The sequence below is a fragment of the Capsicum annuum genome, chromosome 8, assembly GCF_002878395.1.
Source record: "Capsicum annuum cultivar UCD-10X-F1 chromosome 8, UCD10Xv1.1, whole genome shotgun sequence".
NCBI classification, from domain to species: Eukaryota; Viridiplantae; Streptophyta; class Magnoliopsida; order Solanales; family Solanaceae; genus Capsicum; species Capsicum annuum.
The window spans coordinates 171,428,213-171,447,290 of NC_061118.1; the positions used below are offsets into that span (position 1 = coordinate 171,428,213).

At 32.3% G+C, this 19,078-nt stretch overlaps 2 protein-coding genes across 3 annotated transcripts; both read left to right on the forward strand.

Annotated features, from left to right (window-relative positions):
* The first annotated feature begins 1,839 nt into the window (after positions 1–1,839).
* LOC107840532 (probable magnesium transporter NIPA6) lies at positions 1,840–6,940 on the forward strand. 2 transcript variants are annotated; one of them, XM_016684426.2, is made up of 10 exons: positions 2,004–2,202; positions 2,338–2,461; positions 3,935–3,991; positions 4,087–4,177; positions 4,272–4,432; positions 4,537–4,664; positions 4,764–4,901; positions 5,466–5,558; positions 5,665–5,782; positions 6,341–6,940. In XM_016684426.2, the coding sequence occupies exons 2-10, from the start codon at positions 2,338–2,340 to the stop codon at positions 6,427–6,429; spliced, it is 999 nt and encodes a 332-aa protein (XP_016539912.2). In that variant the 5' UTR covers positions 2,004–2,202; the 3' UTR covers positions 6,430–6,940. The 2 variants fall into 2 exon arrangements, with proteins under 2 accessions (XP_016539910.2, XP_016539912.2); XM_016684424.2 differs by having other exon boundaries at positions 1,840–2,461.
* An 8,589-nt stretch (positions 6,941–15,529) lies between these two features.
* LOC107840533 (eukaryotic translation initiation factor 4B3) lies at positions 15,530–18,081 on the forward strand. Its single transcript, XM_016684427.2, has 2 exons — positions 15,530–16,832; positions 17,697–18,081. The coding sequence occupies exons 1-2, from the start codon at positions 15,646–15,648 to the stop codon at positions 17,773–17,775; spliced, it is 1,266 nt and encodes a 421-aa protein (XP_016539913.2). The 5' UTR covers positions 15,530–15,645; the 3' UTR covers positions 17,776–18,081.
* Positions 18,082–19,078: the final 997 nt, after the last annotated feature.

Genomic DNA, 19,078 nt, shown 5'->3' on the forward strand with positions numbered 1-19,078 from the left:
ATTTTATTTGCTATACTTTGTCAATATGTTGTACATAATTAATACATGAAATTTTTTTGATATTAGCAGTACAATAGACATTAATGCATGCATTAGCATACTAAAGATATAATAGCGCTTTACAATCTTTTTCACACTTTTTTATTATATTTGTAGAGGGTATTTTTTTGTAAATAACGCTTATTTAAAAATATGCAATGCAATTTTTTTTAAAATATCAAATCAAACACTGCATAATAAATAATCTCAACGTAACTAATACTTACATTATCACAAACATTATTAATACATTATATTTTATATTATTCTTATATATCCTACCAAACTACCCGAAGTCTTTTGATTTGTCAAAACTAGGGGTGTCAAAATGAACCCAAATTGAATTGACCCATCCAACTCCCCCAAAACTTAATGGGTTGGGTTCAAGATAATTTGTTATTGGGTAAATCTCGACCCGTTAAGTCTCAACTCATTTTCAAATTGGGTCCAAATAAACCCAATCAATCTCTATTTCAACATGTTTAATAGAAAAATTATTTTCTTAATAAAAGTAGGGGAAAAAAGTGACAATATGTCCTCCCACTCTCAAAATCACCTACCGCACCTCACCCCCACGTTACCCCAACCCCAACAAAACCAACTTACCCCACCCCCACCCCGCCCCCTTAAATAAATTATTTTTATTTCTTAAAAAGCTCTTTATAAATTTTCTATCTTGTCCCCACCCTACCTCATTTCCATTCTCCCCTTCCTACCCCGAAACCCGGTCCTAAAAAATTAAAAATCTTTTAATTTTGATTTTAAAAGTATATAAATAATTCTTTTTTTAACAAAAAGTATATAAATAATTCTTTTTTAACAAAAAAATTAATCTTACCCCACCCCCCATCTCTCCCTACTCACTACACCCCCACACCCGCTTTCCCCATACGACATATCCCTCCTTCCCCCCTCCCCCCTCCTAAAAAAAAACCGTATACTCCCTCCGTTTTATTTTAGTTGACCCTTATTGATTTGACACACCCCTTAAGAAATTATTTAATAGAGGCTTATTTTACTAAAATAACCCTATTAATTATGCATTGAAAATATGAATTTGAGTAAATAAACTTTGTTTAGTTATTTAATGTTGAGAGTAATATTGAAAGAACAAAATAAAATCCTCTTGATTTCATCAAAGGGACAACTAAATTGAAAAAAAATATTTTTAGAAAGAGGATCAACTAAAACGAACAGAGAGAGTATTTTTTTTTTAATAAAAATTATTTACCCCAATCCCCATCCTTTCCCTAACCCCTACCCTCCACACCCACACCCCGCCCGCTCCCAATTTTTTTTTAAGATTTTTTTTTTTAATTTTTTTTTTTTTTTTTTTTGATAAATTGACCTCAACCCGTTCCTAAAACCCACCCCTCCTACCCCACACCCCTCCCTAAAAAATCAATTTTATTTTTAAAAAACTTAAATTTTAAAAAAATATTCTTACCCTACTCCCTAGCCATTCACCCAATTTTTCAAATCCATTCAAATTTATTTTCTTTACAAGGGATATTATTAATATGTTAATATTTTTTTGATTAATTGGATTAAATTAGACGGGTGAAGATCCAACCCGATTTTTACCCATTTCAATTCAATTTATTTTAACGGGTCATGACCCAATTCAACCCATTTAATATTTTTAATGTCAATCCAACCTGTCCATTTGACACTGATAATTATAGTTTCAGTCTAGATATTCTTAGACCATTTTTAAATATACATTAAAAGCTAATACGATTCAGAGAAATGGTGAAAAGTAGCATATAATTTAGAGACCGAGGAATATGCAGCAGCAGTAGGTTGATTAGGGTGAGTTGGGACACAGCTCACACGCTTTTTGCTTGTCTGGTGACGTATCCTTCCTAGTCGGTAGAGTCGTTACCGTTAATACCAGCATTTTCCACAGTAGCCATAGCTTCAATATTTAACGGCGTTAGTTTGCTCCCTGTTTCACGTGTAATAAAAAGAAAAGAGTCCCCGCGTTACAGTAAAGTAAACTTCGAAGAAGCAAGACCATATTACTGAAGCTTTGGGTTTTTTTGGGGGAGGGAGAAGAGAATTCTCTGATACTTATAATTTGTTATTCAATTGTTTCACATCTCCCTCTCCCAAATTCCCAACATACAGTAATTTTGTGGAACATATATTCTTTTAGATTCTGTATGTGTTTACATTTTTGACGGATTGCGTATTTATTTTTTTCAGAATAAGTAGGAAGAGTATAGTGGAGCAATTATTTGTCTAGCTTTGAGTATACCATTGTGTATATTTATTTATTGAAGAATACATATGTAGATGGGGTTTTCGGAGAACACAACGGGTTTAGTTCTAGCAATTGTTTCAAGCTTGTTTATTGGAACGAGTTTTATTTTGAAGAAGAAAGGTCTCAAGCGTGCTGCTGCTGCTGGTACTCCAGCAGGTATGAATAACGAAAATCTCGTTTTCTCTCCTTGTGTTGGATCTTAACTTCAGCTTATTAGTCAATTTATTGATTGATGAAATCGTAAAATCTGTTCGTTTGCTTGATTTCTTATTTATTCATAATTTGTGTACATGTAATTGCTCCTGGATTGAAATTTGAAATTGCAGTACTTGAGCGGATGCACAAATTCCAGCGAATAACAGCTTGCTTGGATCGTTGGAAACTATTGTTGTAGTGTATTGTGTTGTTAGTTCAAATGCAATGTTTGTTTTGGTTGTTAGTCTTAAAATTTTACTGTATCGAATTGTTAAATCCCTAGAGAGGTAGGTAACAAGGAAAAGTCTCATTTTGTGTAACGATTGATTTGGTGTGGTCGCGTGGTTACATTTTTTGTTTCTCGTTTTGTGTTTACTTACTATTATTTAATAATCTTAGATTATCATTTACCCTGCCTTTTTATAGTAGCTCTACCTCGTACACGTAGGTTGTAATACAATCTATCCGAACATTTTATTCATTAAAACAATATAGTACCATACAGTATAATACAATACTATATACTATGAAACAATATGTAACAACCATCCAAACAGAGTGTAAGGGTGGAATTGAGTTGAGAAACTGCTTTGTGTGTGTGATATTAGTGAAAGAATATATTAACCTACTGCGAATTATTTGGCTTATGAACCGTCATATCCATTCTTCTCTATTGAGGCCTGTTCGATATTCAAAAGATTCATTGTAGTCGGATTACTTTACACTGACCATACCTTCTCCTTTATCATGGTTTAGAACCAACTATGCTTCGTGAATTTCACATAGGCAAAATTATATTAGTGAAAGAGCGTACTGCATTTAGAATTCTTTATTTGGTAAATGTTGCTACTCTGTATAGTACTTATCTAAGCATGTTTATGACATTGTACCTTAATATGGGGGGAAACTGTATTCAATTTGTTGTATTTATGTTGGTTCTACTTTGATTGATTATGACAATCTTTTTTAAGGGTGTATAGTGCTTTGTTCCTTAATTGTGTTGTTAGACACAGTGTGGTAAACATTGCTATTGACATACAACTAGAGCTATGTTTACTAGGATTTTATTCATTCATGTCCCAGGCCCCACTTGGTGGGAGTATATTGGCTATTCTGTTGTTGTTGTTGTTACTCATTCATGTGGTGGATTCAATATCGTTTGTGATTGGACATTATAGTGAGAGCTGAAGCTTTTATTCATGAAGTACTTATGAGTTCACATGGAGTAATCTATGAATGTACTTCTAGCTGAGCATATTTTGATTGAAAGTTTATACCGTTATGTTTTTCAGACTGCAGTCTAGTGTGCCATAGTACTTTAATTAGCAGCAGAACGTTAAACATTTTATTTAGTATCCTTTTTCCTCATTATGTCCTCTGTCAACTTCAATTCACCTGGTTAAACAGTTATTAATGATTGTAATCTCACTGCAGGAGTTGGAGGGTATACTTATTTGCGTGAACCCCTTTGGTGGGCAGGCATGATTACGAGTAAGTGGATCACGTGTTGTCTCCATGAGTAAACCTCATTCAGGGATAGTAACGCTTTGTTGTAGTCTTAATGTCATTTGGATTTTGATATGCAGTGATTGTTGGGGAGGTCTCCAATTTTGTGGCGTATATTTATGCTCCAGCAGTTCTTGTGACCCCTCTTGGTGCATTGAGTATAATTATCAGGTGAGATTTTGAAGTCTTATGAGCTGTTTTAAAACTCTGACAATGAAATCCTGCTGATTTTTTCCATATATCTAACCTTGGTGAATCTGAACAGTGCTGTCTTGGCACACTTTATGTTGAGGGAACGATTACAACGATTAGGTGTGGTGGGATGCATATTGTGCATTGTAGGATCCGTGGTAATTGTTATACATGCACCTCAGGAGCATATGCCAACTTCTGTACTAGAAATCTGGATTTTGGCAATTCAACCAGGTCTGGACTTTTAGTGTTTTTTCCTGTTTATCTTGCTGTAGATTATCATGTTTCTCCTCGTGCAGAGCTCATTACTAATTTCTCCTCTCTGCTTTCCTCTGCAGCATTTGTGATTTATGTAGCAGCAACAATATCCATAGTAGTAGCTTTGATGTTGCATTTTGAGCCTCGTTATGGGCAGACAAACGTGCTAGTATATTTGGGAATATGTTCCTTAATGGGTGCACTTACGGTAATTATGTTTCTTCTAGGCTACTTCAAGTGCACATGTGAACACCCTCTCAAGATTTTTCTGTAGTTTTTTTTTTTTTCTAATTTATAGTATTTGCAGGTTGTCAGCATAAAGGCTATTGGAATTGCAATTAAACTTACTTTGGAAGGAATTAGTCAGATTGCATATCCACAGACTTGGTTTTTTCTAGCTGTTGCGGTAATCTGTGTCGTCATGCAGTTGAATTATCTAAACAAGGTAATGTCAGTATGGTGCTTTCCCAGCTTGACTGAAATATGCAGTAATTCATCTGATCGGTCATTTGCATTGCCTTCACTAGCATGAATTCCCATTCTCTTAAACTATTGCACGCTTATCCTTTACGTTAAAATCAGGACTAGCCCAGATCATACATCATGTGTATATGATGTCAATATCTCTGATGAAAATTATAGTAGTTATTTGGTTTTAACCTTCCATATAATGATATCAATTCTTGCACGGTATTTTTTGTTAATGACGCAAATATAAAACAGAGAATTGTTTCCCTTTCTTGCCTGCTTGATATGTGAGCTGTGTTAATATCTAAAACAGGTGTTCTGGTTGGGATCTAGCAAAAGGATTCATATTAAGATTTTCCTTATTACACGAACTTTGAGATCCTCCTTGACCATTACGAAGTGCAGTTAATGATAAGTGCATATTATTAGCCTAATTTTTGGTTTTGCAGTTTAGCGATAAGCATGATATTTCAGGATCATTCACATACTTCTTTTTGGGGTGTTTGAAGCATTTTCTAACATTTATGCATCATTTGGATAGGCACTGGATACATTCAATGCTGCAATTGTTTCTCCAGTATATTATGTAATGTTCACCACTTTGACCATCATTGCAAGTGCAATAATGTTCAAGGTATGTTGTCAAGTGAAGCTATTCTTTGTTGTGGTCCTCTATCAATATGTATAAGAGTATATGAAACCCATCATTCATTCACTTACTTTGTCATATTGCTTTTCAGGACTGGGCTGGACAAAATGCTAGCAGCATAGTATCTGAGATGTGTGGATTTATCACAGTGCTTTCAGGAACAATTGTACTCCATGTGACTAGAGAACAAGAACCAGCGAATCCACCAGGTAAAAATTGTAGCTGAAGCATGTAACCACTATTCAGTCATATAAATTGTGTGCTCCTCATCTTGATGTATGTATATACTTGATATCATGCAATCTAAAATCTTCTAAAAAGTATGGCATTGGATCTTTCTGTCTGCAACACTTAAAAACGTATGTTGACTTGGGTGTAATTATCCTACTTAAGGTCAACTTAACCACTTATTTTTGAAGAAACTTCTAAATTTGGTTACGTCGTGCTTTCCTGATTCCAATAAAGATGGTAAGGAAACACAAATAAACTAACCGAACCTAGTACTCTGTATGATTTTACTCGAACTTTGACAACAATTAGATGCTGCGACTCCCATGAGCTATTGATGAGAAGAAATTTTTAAGTACCCGTTGGCATTAATTTTGATGTTACTGTACTTCAGTAAAAGTTCAGGCCTGGAGTTCACGTTATGTTCTTAGAAATGCTTCTCCAGAAGCTAGACTTGGAACTCCAATTTGAGGACTCAATATATTTTTACTACTAAAGTTTATTGCATGTTTGTGCTACTAATACATTGATTTATGCAGGAAATATATCGTGGTATGATGGAGAAGATATAAAAGTTATGGAGGATGGACCTTACATAATGTTGAATGATTCAAACTATTTCCACTGATATCATCTCGTTGATATAGATTCTAGATCTCGACTGCAAAAGTTGAAGCTGCATCCTCAGCTGACAGTTTACTTTTTGTTTTGCTTTGTGGCTGAGCATTCTTGCTTAAGCTCCGCAACGTTGAGCTTTGTATTCTCCTACGAGCACAATTTTGGAAATGCTACGAGTCAAGGTCACCTTGTAGCTGAAGCTTGGTACGGATCCTTGCTGAGCTGCTGTGCAAATTGAGGTTTGTACATACACACGGCGGTCTCTTTTCGTTCAGTTTGTTGTGTAGAGTATTATAGTTGATTCATTTTGTAATTTATTGAGCCACCTCATTGGTGTAACATAGTATTCTTTGTTCTATAGCGTGAGAATGTTGCATAGTGAAGAAAGTTGCAGCTGTAAGTAAGATTGGTATATACTTACATATTTTTTTGCAAGATAGTTCACAAGCATTTGTTTTGTAGAATGACAGAGATTTTGTATTTTCTGGACTTCATGATATGAAATCGGATCATTGTTAAAAGCGATACTATTGTAGATTCTTAGCAGCAAACCGAAGCATTTTGCACCTAACATTAAGCTTAAAGATGGACGTGGTTAAATTCACAGATGTCCTGGAATTTCACGTGTGAAATGTGCAACTCCATAACAATGGCTGTTTTTCAAAGACGGACCGAAAAGTGATCAGTTGGTCAGGCCTATGGACATGCAATCAAGCCTGCTTAATTCTTGACCCACCTACCTAGTAATGATTATTTGCACCTTATGGCCTTTTCGGATGATGCCACTTTGAAGTTCTGTTTCATGTTAGTAGTTCTTATTTAAGAATTTAAAATATTTTACACTGCGAGTCTAAAAACTTCTTTTGGCCAGATGAACCTTCTCGAACCAGTTATGTTCTGACCCAGATTCTGCCCGACCTTGGTATTTATATACCAAAGTCTGCTAATATCTATTTACTTTTCAGTAATACCACATAAATAAACAGAATATGACAAGATCAGCATTATTCTCATGGTTGACAATTACTATCTCTAGCACGTAATAATTTTCTTTTAGTTGATTTTATTAACATTAATCAGAATTAGTAACTTTTGTTGTGGCCTATTTGTCAAGCTTCTAAAATCAATTTTTTTTCTAGGAAAAAAATGCTTTTTTCGTAAGTGTTTTACAAACAAAAAAAAGACTTTTGGTGAGAACTAGCGTTTGACCAATAAATTTGAAAACCTTTTGAATTTTGAGCAACAATTAATGTTTGACCAAACTTTTTAAAAGTGTTTCTAAGTATATTTTTGTCACAAGCATTTTTAAGAAAAAACTATATTTTTTAGCTTTATTTCTTTTTCTGCTCTTTGAATTTATGTTTACCGCCTTGATGGATTAAAAAAAAAAAGAAGATTTTGAGGCATTTTTATATTATCATTTTAGTGGTGATCTCTCTAGAGACACTTTTTTTCTTTCAAACATTTGGCCAAACTCATTTTTTTAAAAATAAGCATTTTTGAAAAAAAAAAAAAAAGAATTTAGGATTAGACAACATTTTATGAAATATTGGATTCTGTTTATTATTTGCGAATGCTATTTAATATTGCTTCAGTTAAGAAATGTTTGCGAAGAAAAAGAGCAACAAGATACTCAACATGCTGCAAGAAGCTTGTCAACTTTTTTTTTTTTTAAAAAAAAAAGAATCATACAAGCTCTTACCAAAATTAGCCAATTCATGAAGGATCATCTTGTATCTATAATATATTAAAAATTTGAAGACCCTTAGAAAAATATAAAATTGTCTCCGCAATAGATAAAATTAACTTTTTATTTATTTTCTCTAATTAAAAAATATATAAAAAAAAAATCTTTGAGAAGAAGTCGGTTGAACAAGTCCTAAAATTTAGGATTTCTATAGGTTTATAATTATATTTTCTACAAATTCTTTCCTTAATTAAATTAAATATAACAACTTGAATGCCTCATGATAGTCTTTTTCTTTTCTCACGTTACAAGTTAACCTGGTCCTAGATACTTGCTTTCGTATTGTTCTTTTAGGCCAAATTCATCGATAGCCTCTTAAACTAGTCCCTAAAATTCACTTAGGCCCTAAATTAAGTTTTGTACATATCAAACTCCTAAACCCCCCAATTTTGTTCCTATTGAACATTTTTTGGCCAATCAGCTAAAATGTCAAGTGTGTGTAATGCACACGCGATGATGTGGCAAAAAAAGCTAATTAGAAATTGCCACGTGGCATTATGATCCATTAATTATGAAAAATTAATTATAATTTTTTTTTTAAAAGGTCAAATTCCCCCCCCCCAACCCACCAGTCCCCTTCAACCCCCCCACCCCCCACGCCACCCCTTCCACCATTCTCTTCTCCATTATTTATCAAAGATGATTTTAAAAAAAAAAAAAAATACACTCACACACGCTGATACACCCGCTCCCCCTCCCTTCACCCTTCCATTCTTCTTCTCCATTTTTCTGCAAGAAGGAGGCAAAACTTTAAAAAAAAAATAAAAAAAATCTCCACTTTCAGCAAGCTGCAGAACTAAAGGAAAAAAAAAAAAAAAGTTCTCATGATACTTTGTCCATCAAGGATACCATTCTCCATTATATTGAATTTGAGTTATTTAAGTTCATAAACATGTAATTTTGAACAATCCTGAAATTTTGAAGTTAATTTTCCGGCGAGTCTCGCTGAAAAATGCATTCGAAAATGGCTAAAGAAGATGATGACTGAGGTCGTGGTTTGTAAAGAAAGACGATGATGACAAAGGGTTGTGAAGAAGATGATGGGGGATGCGAAGAAGACGATGAAGGGGGGGCAGTGAATAAGACGATGAAAGGGGGGGGGTTGTGCTTTTTTTTTATCAAGAAATTATAATAATTAAAAATAATATTAATAAAATAATTTAAATATAAATTTTTTAATTAAAAATAAAGCAAAATATTATTTAATTTACTATTCACGCGCCCAAGGAGAGTGTAACATACTCTCCTTGCCAACTCAACATTTTGTGCCTGATAGGTACTAATTTTAGCACTTGAGGGGTCTGATAGGTACAGGCCTTAGTTTAGGGGCTTATGTGAATTTTCGGAACAACTTTGAAGTCCTATCGATGAGTTTGACCTTTCTTTTATGTACATGAAATCTTTTAACTCAACTTTTTAGAGAAGACATGAAAAAAGATCTACACGTTATCATGGTACTTTTCACTTTGGAGTAAGAAGTCTTGTGAGAAATTCGAAAAAGAAAGTGGCTCGATATCATTCCTCAAGATGATCAATAAGGGGATTTTGTTGATAATACACCACGGTGGTGTCCCTTTACAAAGTAGATGTTGAGTATTGATTTGATCTTGATGCTCGATTTTAGTATATTGATAGGGTATTTTTCTACAAAAAAACAAAATCATCTAGCTATTTTTTTCGTTTCTTTTGTCAAGTTTTATTGATAACTTGATTGCGTATTTGGATATGATGGTAATAATTGCTTCATTAATTTCATTTACAATAAATTTGTTCCACTATAGTAGCGCTTTTTTTTTTTATTTTACGTTGATTTGATTGTTTTGATATTAATGTATTTTTTATCTTATTTGATGGTAAATAATTAGAAACAAGCATGCAGAGAGCCTTTGATACATTGTGTAGAAGATTTTATAAGAGAGAAGATCAAGAAGTCCTCACGAGGACTTTGAAAGAGGGAACGATCAATCTTAAGAGCTGAACTTTATGAGAGAGAGTGTGGGATTGAGCAGAAAATGCATAGCTTATTAGTTGTTTCGATCATGAAAAAAAGTGTCTTCAAGGTAATTTTTCAATTAAGAAGACGCATGCATCCATGGTCGAAAGAAAACTTAATTCTTCTAGGCTTAATGTTTCAAGAATCCTATGATTCTTTTTTTACTTATCACTTATCAATATATAATTTATTGTCTTTGTAAAGCTATTAGACCTTCAATCAATTTATGAATAAATCTATATAAATTATTATTGATTGATTCTTCAATATTCTTATTAGGTGAAAAAAGATTTTATGAGGTTGGGCAGGTTGCAGATTTTGAAGATCTGCTGCTTTAATTTTTTGACTCTACATTTTTTGCTTAACAGAACTAATATTTTCTTTACTTATTATTGTACATGAATATAAATTTTAAAAATTTGAGACACTTGTCAACTTTTCACGCTAAGTAGGAGTATTGTTCCAGATTGTTTATATATAAAATTTTGAAATTTAGTAATGGTTCAAACTCTTTTAAAATTCATATATAGCATAATATATAATTTTATCATCTTCACAATCGCAATGTGATTTCTTTTCCTCTTAAACTTATTTTCATACATACACTAATTTGAGAGATTTTCTTTAGACTTAACTCATTATTGTAATTTTGAACATATTTAAGAATGGTAAATTCTGTCAAGTAGCATTTTTTTTAAAGAAAAAAAATAAAAATCTTATTATTATGATCTCAAACACAGACATGATTTGGAATGTAGAATTAAAAAAAATCCCGGTTGAAAACTTAAAAATATAAGTATGATTGAGTAAGATTTTCCTTCTATAAATCTTTTTCTTATTTATTTTAATACTTCTAATTGCACACGAAATTATCCAACATTATTTATAAGATGATAATAAGACGTCCAACTTAGAAAAAACTTAATAAATAATGGAGGTTAATGGTGGAAGATATTGTGTATGTTTTTTGAGCCTATAAATGATAAAGATGTGTATCAGTTTCATTGAACTAGAGGTGAATAAATTTAAGTATAATCTATTGTAAATTGTAGTGATGTATAATATTATGCATAATTTTTAAAGTTAGCTACATCGATATCCATAATATATTTAGGGTAAACAAAATAAATCCCAACACTTTACTACATAATTACTCCCTCTACCTACTTTTATAATAATTACATAAAATCCCAGATATGATACATTAGTTAACATCATGATACATTAGTTTATGATACATTAATAAATCTTTAATTATGATTAAAAACGGAAAGAGACGGTAATTAAGCCTACAGTTGAACAATTAATGCACTTAATTAAAGAAATTGATGTTTACATTACCTAATATACATCATTTAATAACTTATGATAACAAATATCATAAGTTTTCCTATTATGTAAAAACTTATGATATATTGTATTATGATAACAAATATCTCATTTAATAATATTGAGTTCATGATGCACTACAGTTCATGACACATTACATTTATTTGTGGTTACTAATACATTATTATATTTTTTGCTTAATACTTTATATGTGTAAAAATTATCTGATACATTGTATTAAAAGCTAATATCTTATGATACATTACTTTATATGCAAATACAATATTATTATATCTACTATTGTATTGTTAATTTAAGTTTCTGATACATTAAATTATTTTGGTTGAGATACACCACTGTAATTAAGTTTGCATTATACTTGACTTACTTTTTAAAATATCTGATACATTATATAATTTACACTAAGATATAAAACTACAATTAGTCTAACAGATGGACGAAAATTAATTTATAGAAATTGTAATAAAAACAATCAAAAGTTTTGCTTAAATATCATAGCCATTTTGTCCAAAAAGTTTTGATATTTCAATCTATTTTCACGAAAATCAATATCGTTCATATCATAATGAAATGGTGGAAATTAAAAAAGAAAGTTAATGATAGAAAGATGGAGTTGTTAGATCGAATTGAGTAATAGATAAGAGCATGGTGGAAATTCAAAAGAAAGTTAATGGAAGTTGTAACTTGAATGTTGAAGTAGAAGATGAAAATGAGAACATGGTGGAAATTCAAAATGGGTGAGTTGAGAAAATCGTGGGATATATTTTATGATTTTAGGGCTTGATTTGTTGCACAGTAAGGGGATGTGGGTGGTTTTTTTAGATGTATCATAAAAGAGACAACTATTTTGAGTAAAAAGGAATTTTTGTAATTAGTTTAGATGAATGAGATTTTAATTAATAACAGTAACTTAAGGTGTGGCTATAAGTAATTTATCTATATATTAAAGGTATGAAGACTTTTAGAAAAGTGATTTGAATTTTTTGTCCTTCATTAAAAAATACTTCTTTAGACAAAACTGTCATTTACTATTTCTCTTATTATATTTAGAAAATAAAAAATCCCCATTAGTTTTTGTAAACTAGACATATAATAGGAGTTCTAACAAACGTTATCCTATTTTTGGCACAAAACAAAAACGTACAAGAATAAGTTTTCATTATTTTTGACAGTGTAAAAATTATACATATGGTAGGAGTCCTATAATATTATCTTTTTGGGCAAAACAAACACGTGATTTTGGCAACACTAGATTATTTGTCAAAATATTTTTAATTTGCAGAATGAAAATTAAGGTGAGAGTTCTTTTTAGTATATTATAGGAGTCCTCTTTTCTCAGTCACAATCGATGGTATCCTAATACAGAGCATATAAGAGTCTAAATTTTTTTTATTATTATTTAATAACGTGGATAAGAAATAGTTATTTTTACTTCTTAATATTTTCATTTCTTTGATTCAATTTTTGTACAACTCACTTTATTGTTATGTTGTCAATTGTGTAATTAGATTGATAATAAATCACCATCACTTTCTCACAAACTCACCTCCAAATTGATAATTACCTTAGATTATTTAACACTGAGTGGTTAGCTCTGTTGGAATGGTTGTTATATATTATATTGTATTGTGTTCTTAGTTAAAATACAATGTTTGTTTTGACTATTACTTAAATTTTGTTGTATTGTATGTGTTATAGATCTAAATTGTTTGACTCTTTTAAATTCATTATGAAATCTTTTAGTAAAAAAAAAAATAGACATACTTGATGAATTAATGTTTAAATCATTCAGATTAAAAGCAAACAAATGAGGCAAAAATCATCATTTAAATTTTTTTTAACCTCAATTTCTCTTCTAGCTTGACTTTTAGAATAATTAATAGTAGTAGGTTTTTTTTCGTTAAAAAGGATTGATAAGTTTACAATATTTTCCTTGAGTGATTTGTGTGAAATATTAAAATCTTAAAATTTGAATTCTAGAAGGTATTAATGTTAATGTTAATTTTATATTTGGACCTAATTATTGAATATGAACTTAAAAATTAAAATAGCAAATTCTCAATTTATTTTGAAGTATTGTTACTTAAAGTTTATTGTCTTCATTACGAGATTTTTGAGTAGAAAAAAAGATTTATTTAATAAATCAATGTCTAAATCATTCTGATTAAAAGCAAATAAATGAGGCAAAAGTCACCATTTAAATTTATTTTAACCTCAATTTCTCTTTTAGCTTGACTCTTAGAAGAATTAATAGTATTATTTCTCGTCAAAAAGAGTTGATAAGTTACAATATTTTTCTTAAGTGATTCAGGTGAGATATTAAAATTTTGAAGTTTAAATTTTAGAAGGTATTTTAATATTAATATTAGTTTTTATATTTGGACCTAAATATTCGATAGGAACTTGAAAGTTAAAATAGTAATTTTTTGTCTTATTTCGAAGAAATAATAATTCGTCTATAATTTTTTTAAAAGAGAAGTGTACTTAAACTTCAAAAAATTGAACAATTTTGGGAACTTAAACTTTTTTGTTGGTATTTATTTTGTAACTCAGAATATATTAACATGAAATACACGTGCAAAGCACGTACACTAATCTAGTTTTCTTAAAATTCATGAAGCCATTAAATCACTAAATCGCAGACTTAATTGCTTGCGTTATCATTAAAATCAGAATTTTCCAAGCTTATGTTTGGTGACTTTTATTATGTTTGATGATTAGTAGTTTATTCTTTTAATAGGATTAAAATTCCTTTTATCCTCTCAAATTTCAGCTTCTTCTTTTTGAATTAAGAATTGTATCAATATGACAAGACGAGATTTTGTCATGACAAAGCAAACGAAACAAATAAAATTAAGTAAATACGTTGGGAATATTATCACTAAGAAAATATTAAGTGGAGTGTGTTCTTCATTTTATGTTTATACGATAATCGACAATGATCATTCATAAAAATTTACGTTTTATTTTTGTTTTTAATTTTTAACTGAAAAGTTTGTCTTAATTAAAATATTATTTAACAAAATAATGTGTTATAATGCGATAGAAAATGATGCGTTAGTAATGCTTATGTTAGGTATACTTGCATTAATTATGCTTGTATTTTTTTATGCAATATTTGATTTGATGTATTAAAAATAATATGAATTAAATAATTTCTAAAAAAAGAAAAAAAAATACAAAAATATCCTCCATATACATGTTGGAAAAGATATAATTTTTTTTCTAGGAATAATAGTGTCTTTAATCATATTAATGCATGTATTGTATCTATTGCATTGCTAATACCATATATTTTGAGGTGTTAGTAATACACACCTCAATACACAATAGAGTGTATAACTAATTGCAGACATTAGTTATACATAGGGTGAAAAACTATACCAAATAAAGTATTAATAATACACATTAAACTTATGCATGCATTAATTTTTCAATACACTCTATCAAACGACCCCTTAACAATTTAGATATGAAACTAAAAAAGAAAGAATATTTTAAGTATGTTTTTGGCCCTTAACTCTATTAACTGTGAATATCTATTTTTAATATATACATGATATAAACTTTAATATCTTTCTATAAGCTTTAATCACTCACTTTTTTTCCTAATTTTCTTTTTTCATGCTGCTCCTTTCTTTCTTATTATTTTTTATATTTACTTTTTTTCCTTTTTCCTACTTCTCTACAGCTATAAACTATAGTAAGGATTATCTGTAATTTCCTAGTTATTACTATTATACCAAGATGTGGAGGACAATATTTGTGGTCTACAATTACACATTTACACGTCTTTGAATTAAAAAAAATAAAAAAAGAATCTGCCCCCCGCCCTCACCCCCACCCTCCAGAAAAAAAGAAAAAAAGAAAAAAAAAGAAGAAGAATATAATCAACGCATTGTCCATTTCCATCCAGATTAAGGACTTAATCTACACCGTTAATCAATCCGAATCTATTCGGGAAAATCGTTTCTTATCGTTTATTGACCGTTGGATCAAATCAACAGATCCTCTTGTTATTATATATATATATATATATAAAACCTATTTCTTCGCTTGAAGCGAAAGCAAATTCTCACAAAAAAAACCTACACAGGAGATAAAGAGTCCAAAGAGCAATTAGCAAACAAACAAACATGGCGGCAACCGTGAGCGCGTGGGCTAAACCAGGCGCGTGGGCGCTTGAATCGGAGGAACACGAGTCGGAGCTTCAAAAGGAGGAACCAGTGAAGGTTGACAACCACTCCAACGGCGGCAGTGCTGGCGGACTTGCTGATTTTCCGTCATTGGCTGCGGCCGCCACCACCAAAACGAAGAAGAAGAAGCCACAAACCCTATCTCTTCAGGAGTTCTCCACTTACAGCGGTCCTAAACAGTCTCAATCTGCCGCCGCCACCAAAGGGTTGACACCGGAGGAAGCGTTGATGCTCCCCACCGCTCCTCGTGAGCGGTCCGCTGAGGAACTTGATAATTCTAGACTCGGAGGTGGGTTCAGATCGTACGGTTACGATAGGCAAGGAAGAGGTTCGGGGGACGAGCCTCGGAGGCAGGGAGGGTTCCGAAGGGATAGTGATAGGGAAATTGCTCCTTCTCGTGCTGATGAGACTGATGATTGGGGTGCAGCGAAGAAAACATCTGCTGGTAATGGTTTTGAAAGAAGGGAGAGAGGTGAAAGGGGAGGTTTTTTCTCCGATTCGCAGTCGAAAGCTGACGAATCTGATAATTGGGCAGCGAATAAAGCTTTTGTACCTTCTTCTGGTGGCAGAAGATTTGATAGGAGAGTGAGTTTTGGGTCGAATAGTAGTGATTCCGATTCAGATAGGTGGACAAAGAAGAAGGAAGAGGAAGGAGGACGGAGATTTGCCTCCGGTGGTGGTGCATTCGACAGTTTAAGAGAGCGGAGAGCCGGTTATGATTCCAGTGGTGGTGGTGTGGATTCAGAAAATTGGGGAAGGAAGAGAGAAGAGACTGGAGTTGCTGGTGGTGGTGGTGGTAGGCCAAAGTTGAATTTGCAACCAAGGACATTGCCATTGAGTGAAGGACAACAGCAGAATGGTAATGAGCCTGCGCCTGTGGTGAAGCCGAAAGGAGCTAATCCATTTGGTGCAGCTAGACCAAGAGAGGAGGTATTGAAGGAGAAGGGACAGGATTGGAAGGAGATTGACCAAAAGCTTGAATCTTTGAAGGCTTCTGAGTCAAGTGATGGTGTTGCTCCGATTCCGAAGAAAGCTTGGGGGAATCCTAATGCGAAGCTGATTTTTCGTGATGACAGGACTGAGAAGAGTTGGAGGAAGCCTGAGCTGAATGAAGCTCCTCCTTCCAGGTCTGATGAACTTTTATGTTTGATTCTAGATTTATTAACTCTTTGTATATGCTGACAGCTGACTGATGTTTAATTCTTGTTAACTTCTTGATTAGGAGTAATTTATTTTCTGTTTGTGAATGCAAAGCAATGTTCTTGCTGAATCATATTACTGCTTGCTGTTTGCTAAAGCAAAATCTATTATGACTAGTTAATTGGTTATAGATATGTTGTGTAATGGTCTTTTTGAAAAAAAATTGGGCTTTACTGTTTGTTGTTACTTTTATTGGCTTGCTGTATTTCGTTCACAAATGTCATAGCATTATGAGTTCCTAGTATCTTGTAAGTCATGTTGTCACAGTCATGGAAGAACAACTATAGTTCTGTATCTGCTTGCTCGGTACGGATTGATTATTAGCTAGTGGCTCTTGGACGGGATATTCATTGATGGGACTTAATTAAACCACCTCGGTGTTGAGCAATGCAATAAAAAAGATGCTTTCCCCCATTTTCCACGTATTCTTCAATTGGCCTGGTAGCAATATATTGCTGAAAGAGAGTAACATTTTGTTTTCGAAGTCTTTCATCCTAATTTAGAGTATTTAAGTGGGGCTTGGTTTCGGTAAGAGATGGGTGCCAATGGATGCCAAATGTATACAGATGATTGTTGTACTTGCTTCTGGTTAGTGCCCTTTCTGGCAAGGTGTAAACTTGGAGATAGGATAGGGTCGTCTGCGCTGGACTGTGATGAACTCTTTCAATTGCTTACCTTCTCTTGCTCCTCTGGTGTTTATGCAGCAGCTTGGAGTTGCCTAGTTTGCTCATTGTGCATCAGTCTATCTAATTGACATGATTCCTGACTCTCATATTTTAAATGTTTTGTAGTGCTGAGGAAACTGTTAATGGGGCTATTGAAGTAACTGTAAACGAAACTGCTGAATCTGGTGGTGAGCCACAAGTATGATGCCAAAGCAAGGAGAAGTTTATGAGCTGTGTTTCTTTCAGAGTTTGATAGTTTGCCCAGATCTATGTGAGAAGCATTGAAGCAATTTTGATAGAACTACTTATTCTGTAGTGTTTTGTTTTCTCTGTGTACGTACACCAAACATTATCATTTTGGTATTTATGTTTGTTCTTTTTTCTGTTGACTCAGTTTAGAATTTGTTTGTTCGTAAGCATCATTCTTATGTGGAACACAAAGGCATATAGACTGAAAGATTATAAATTTTTATGATCATTGTTAATCTAGCGAGTATGCTCTGTACTTGAACTCTGATCTCTTCTCGTTGCTTTCTTGTAGACTTGAAATTTAAGAAATAGCGTCTTCTCTCTATTATGCTTCTGAATGAGTTTGTTTTAACTTAACTTGATTCGTTTTTCTATATATTATAATATTTCACCGTATTCAGTGACTGGGTTTCGAATTGTGGTATCCAAGGTGTGTGTGTTAAAAGTGTAAAATTAAGTTGACAATTGAACATGTTACGTGATCATTAGGTGTTCCCTGATTTAGAGTTGGTCGACACGCTCTTCTTCACTAATGACATTGTAACTTGTTCGAGTTGGTCGACATGCTCTTCTTCAACAAAGGCACTGTAATTTGTGCCTTGTGTTCAGTCATATCAACTCGCTTTTATCAGTTATCCTTAAATTTGCCTTGGATGGAAAGGCATTGTAACAAGAACGTTTACTTCAAATCTTTTAAAGAACATCAATAATATCTGCCAAAAAGAAAAGGATTGGAACACTAGAAGATCTTCATAAAACAAGCTGGCAACTTATTCGAAAAGTAGGTCCACGTTACTTTTTATATGAAATAAAAAATGAAGACCGCTTATTATCCATGATACAGTGGCATGTTTGCTAAAAAAGTTTATCTCAAAATAATTAACATGTTTAAATAATCAAAAGATAATTGGACCTTTTTTTCTTCTAAATTTACCCTTAATAATTGAACGGAAGAGTAATTAACTCCAATAGATAATGACAATATTTAGTGTGAGTTTAATAGGATCATATTAGTTAATTTACACCCCTTATTAGTTTCTCTTTAAGAATTGTGCAAAAGGCAAACTAATACAAGACGGAGGAATTATATGAAACAATATTAGACCCTTTTATTCCAAGATATAGTGGCGATCGATCTTCAGATAATTAACACATGTATTTTCTTATGTATTTTATCTTCAACGATAGATTAGTCTTTTTGCAATGTGTAGAGAAGTTTTATAACTATTAGTAGTATATGCTTCTTTACTATCAATCAT

Excerpts from the sequence above, each read along its gene's own strand:
- LOC107840532 (XM_016684424.2), top strand. The coding sequence starts at position 2,338 with ATGGGGTTTTCGGAGAACACAACGGGTTTAGTTCTAGCAATTGTTTCA. Across the intron at positions 4,178-4,271 it reads GCATTGAGTATAATTATCAG|TGCTGTCTTGGCACACTTTA; the intron begins GTGAGATTTTGA and ends GAATCTGAACAG. Across the intron at positions 5,559-5,664 it reads CAAGTGCAATAATGTTCAAG|GACTGGGCTGGACAAAATGC; the intron begins GTATGTTGTCAA and ends ATTGCTTTTCAG.
- LOC107840533 (XM_016684427.2), top strand. The coding sequence starts at position 15,646 with ATGGCGGCAACCGTGAGCGCGTGGGCTAAACCAGGCGCGTGGGCGCTT. Across the intron at positions 16,833-17,696 it reads AATGAAGCTCCTCCTTCCAG|TGCTGAGGAAACTGTTAATG; the intron begins GTCTGATGAACT and ends AATGTTTTGTAG.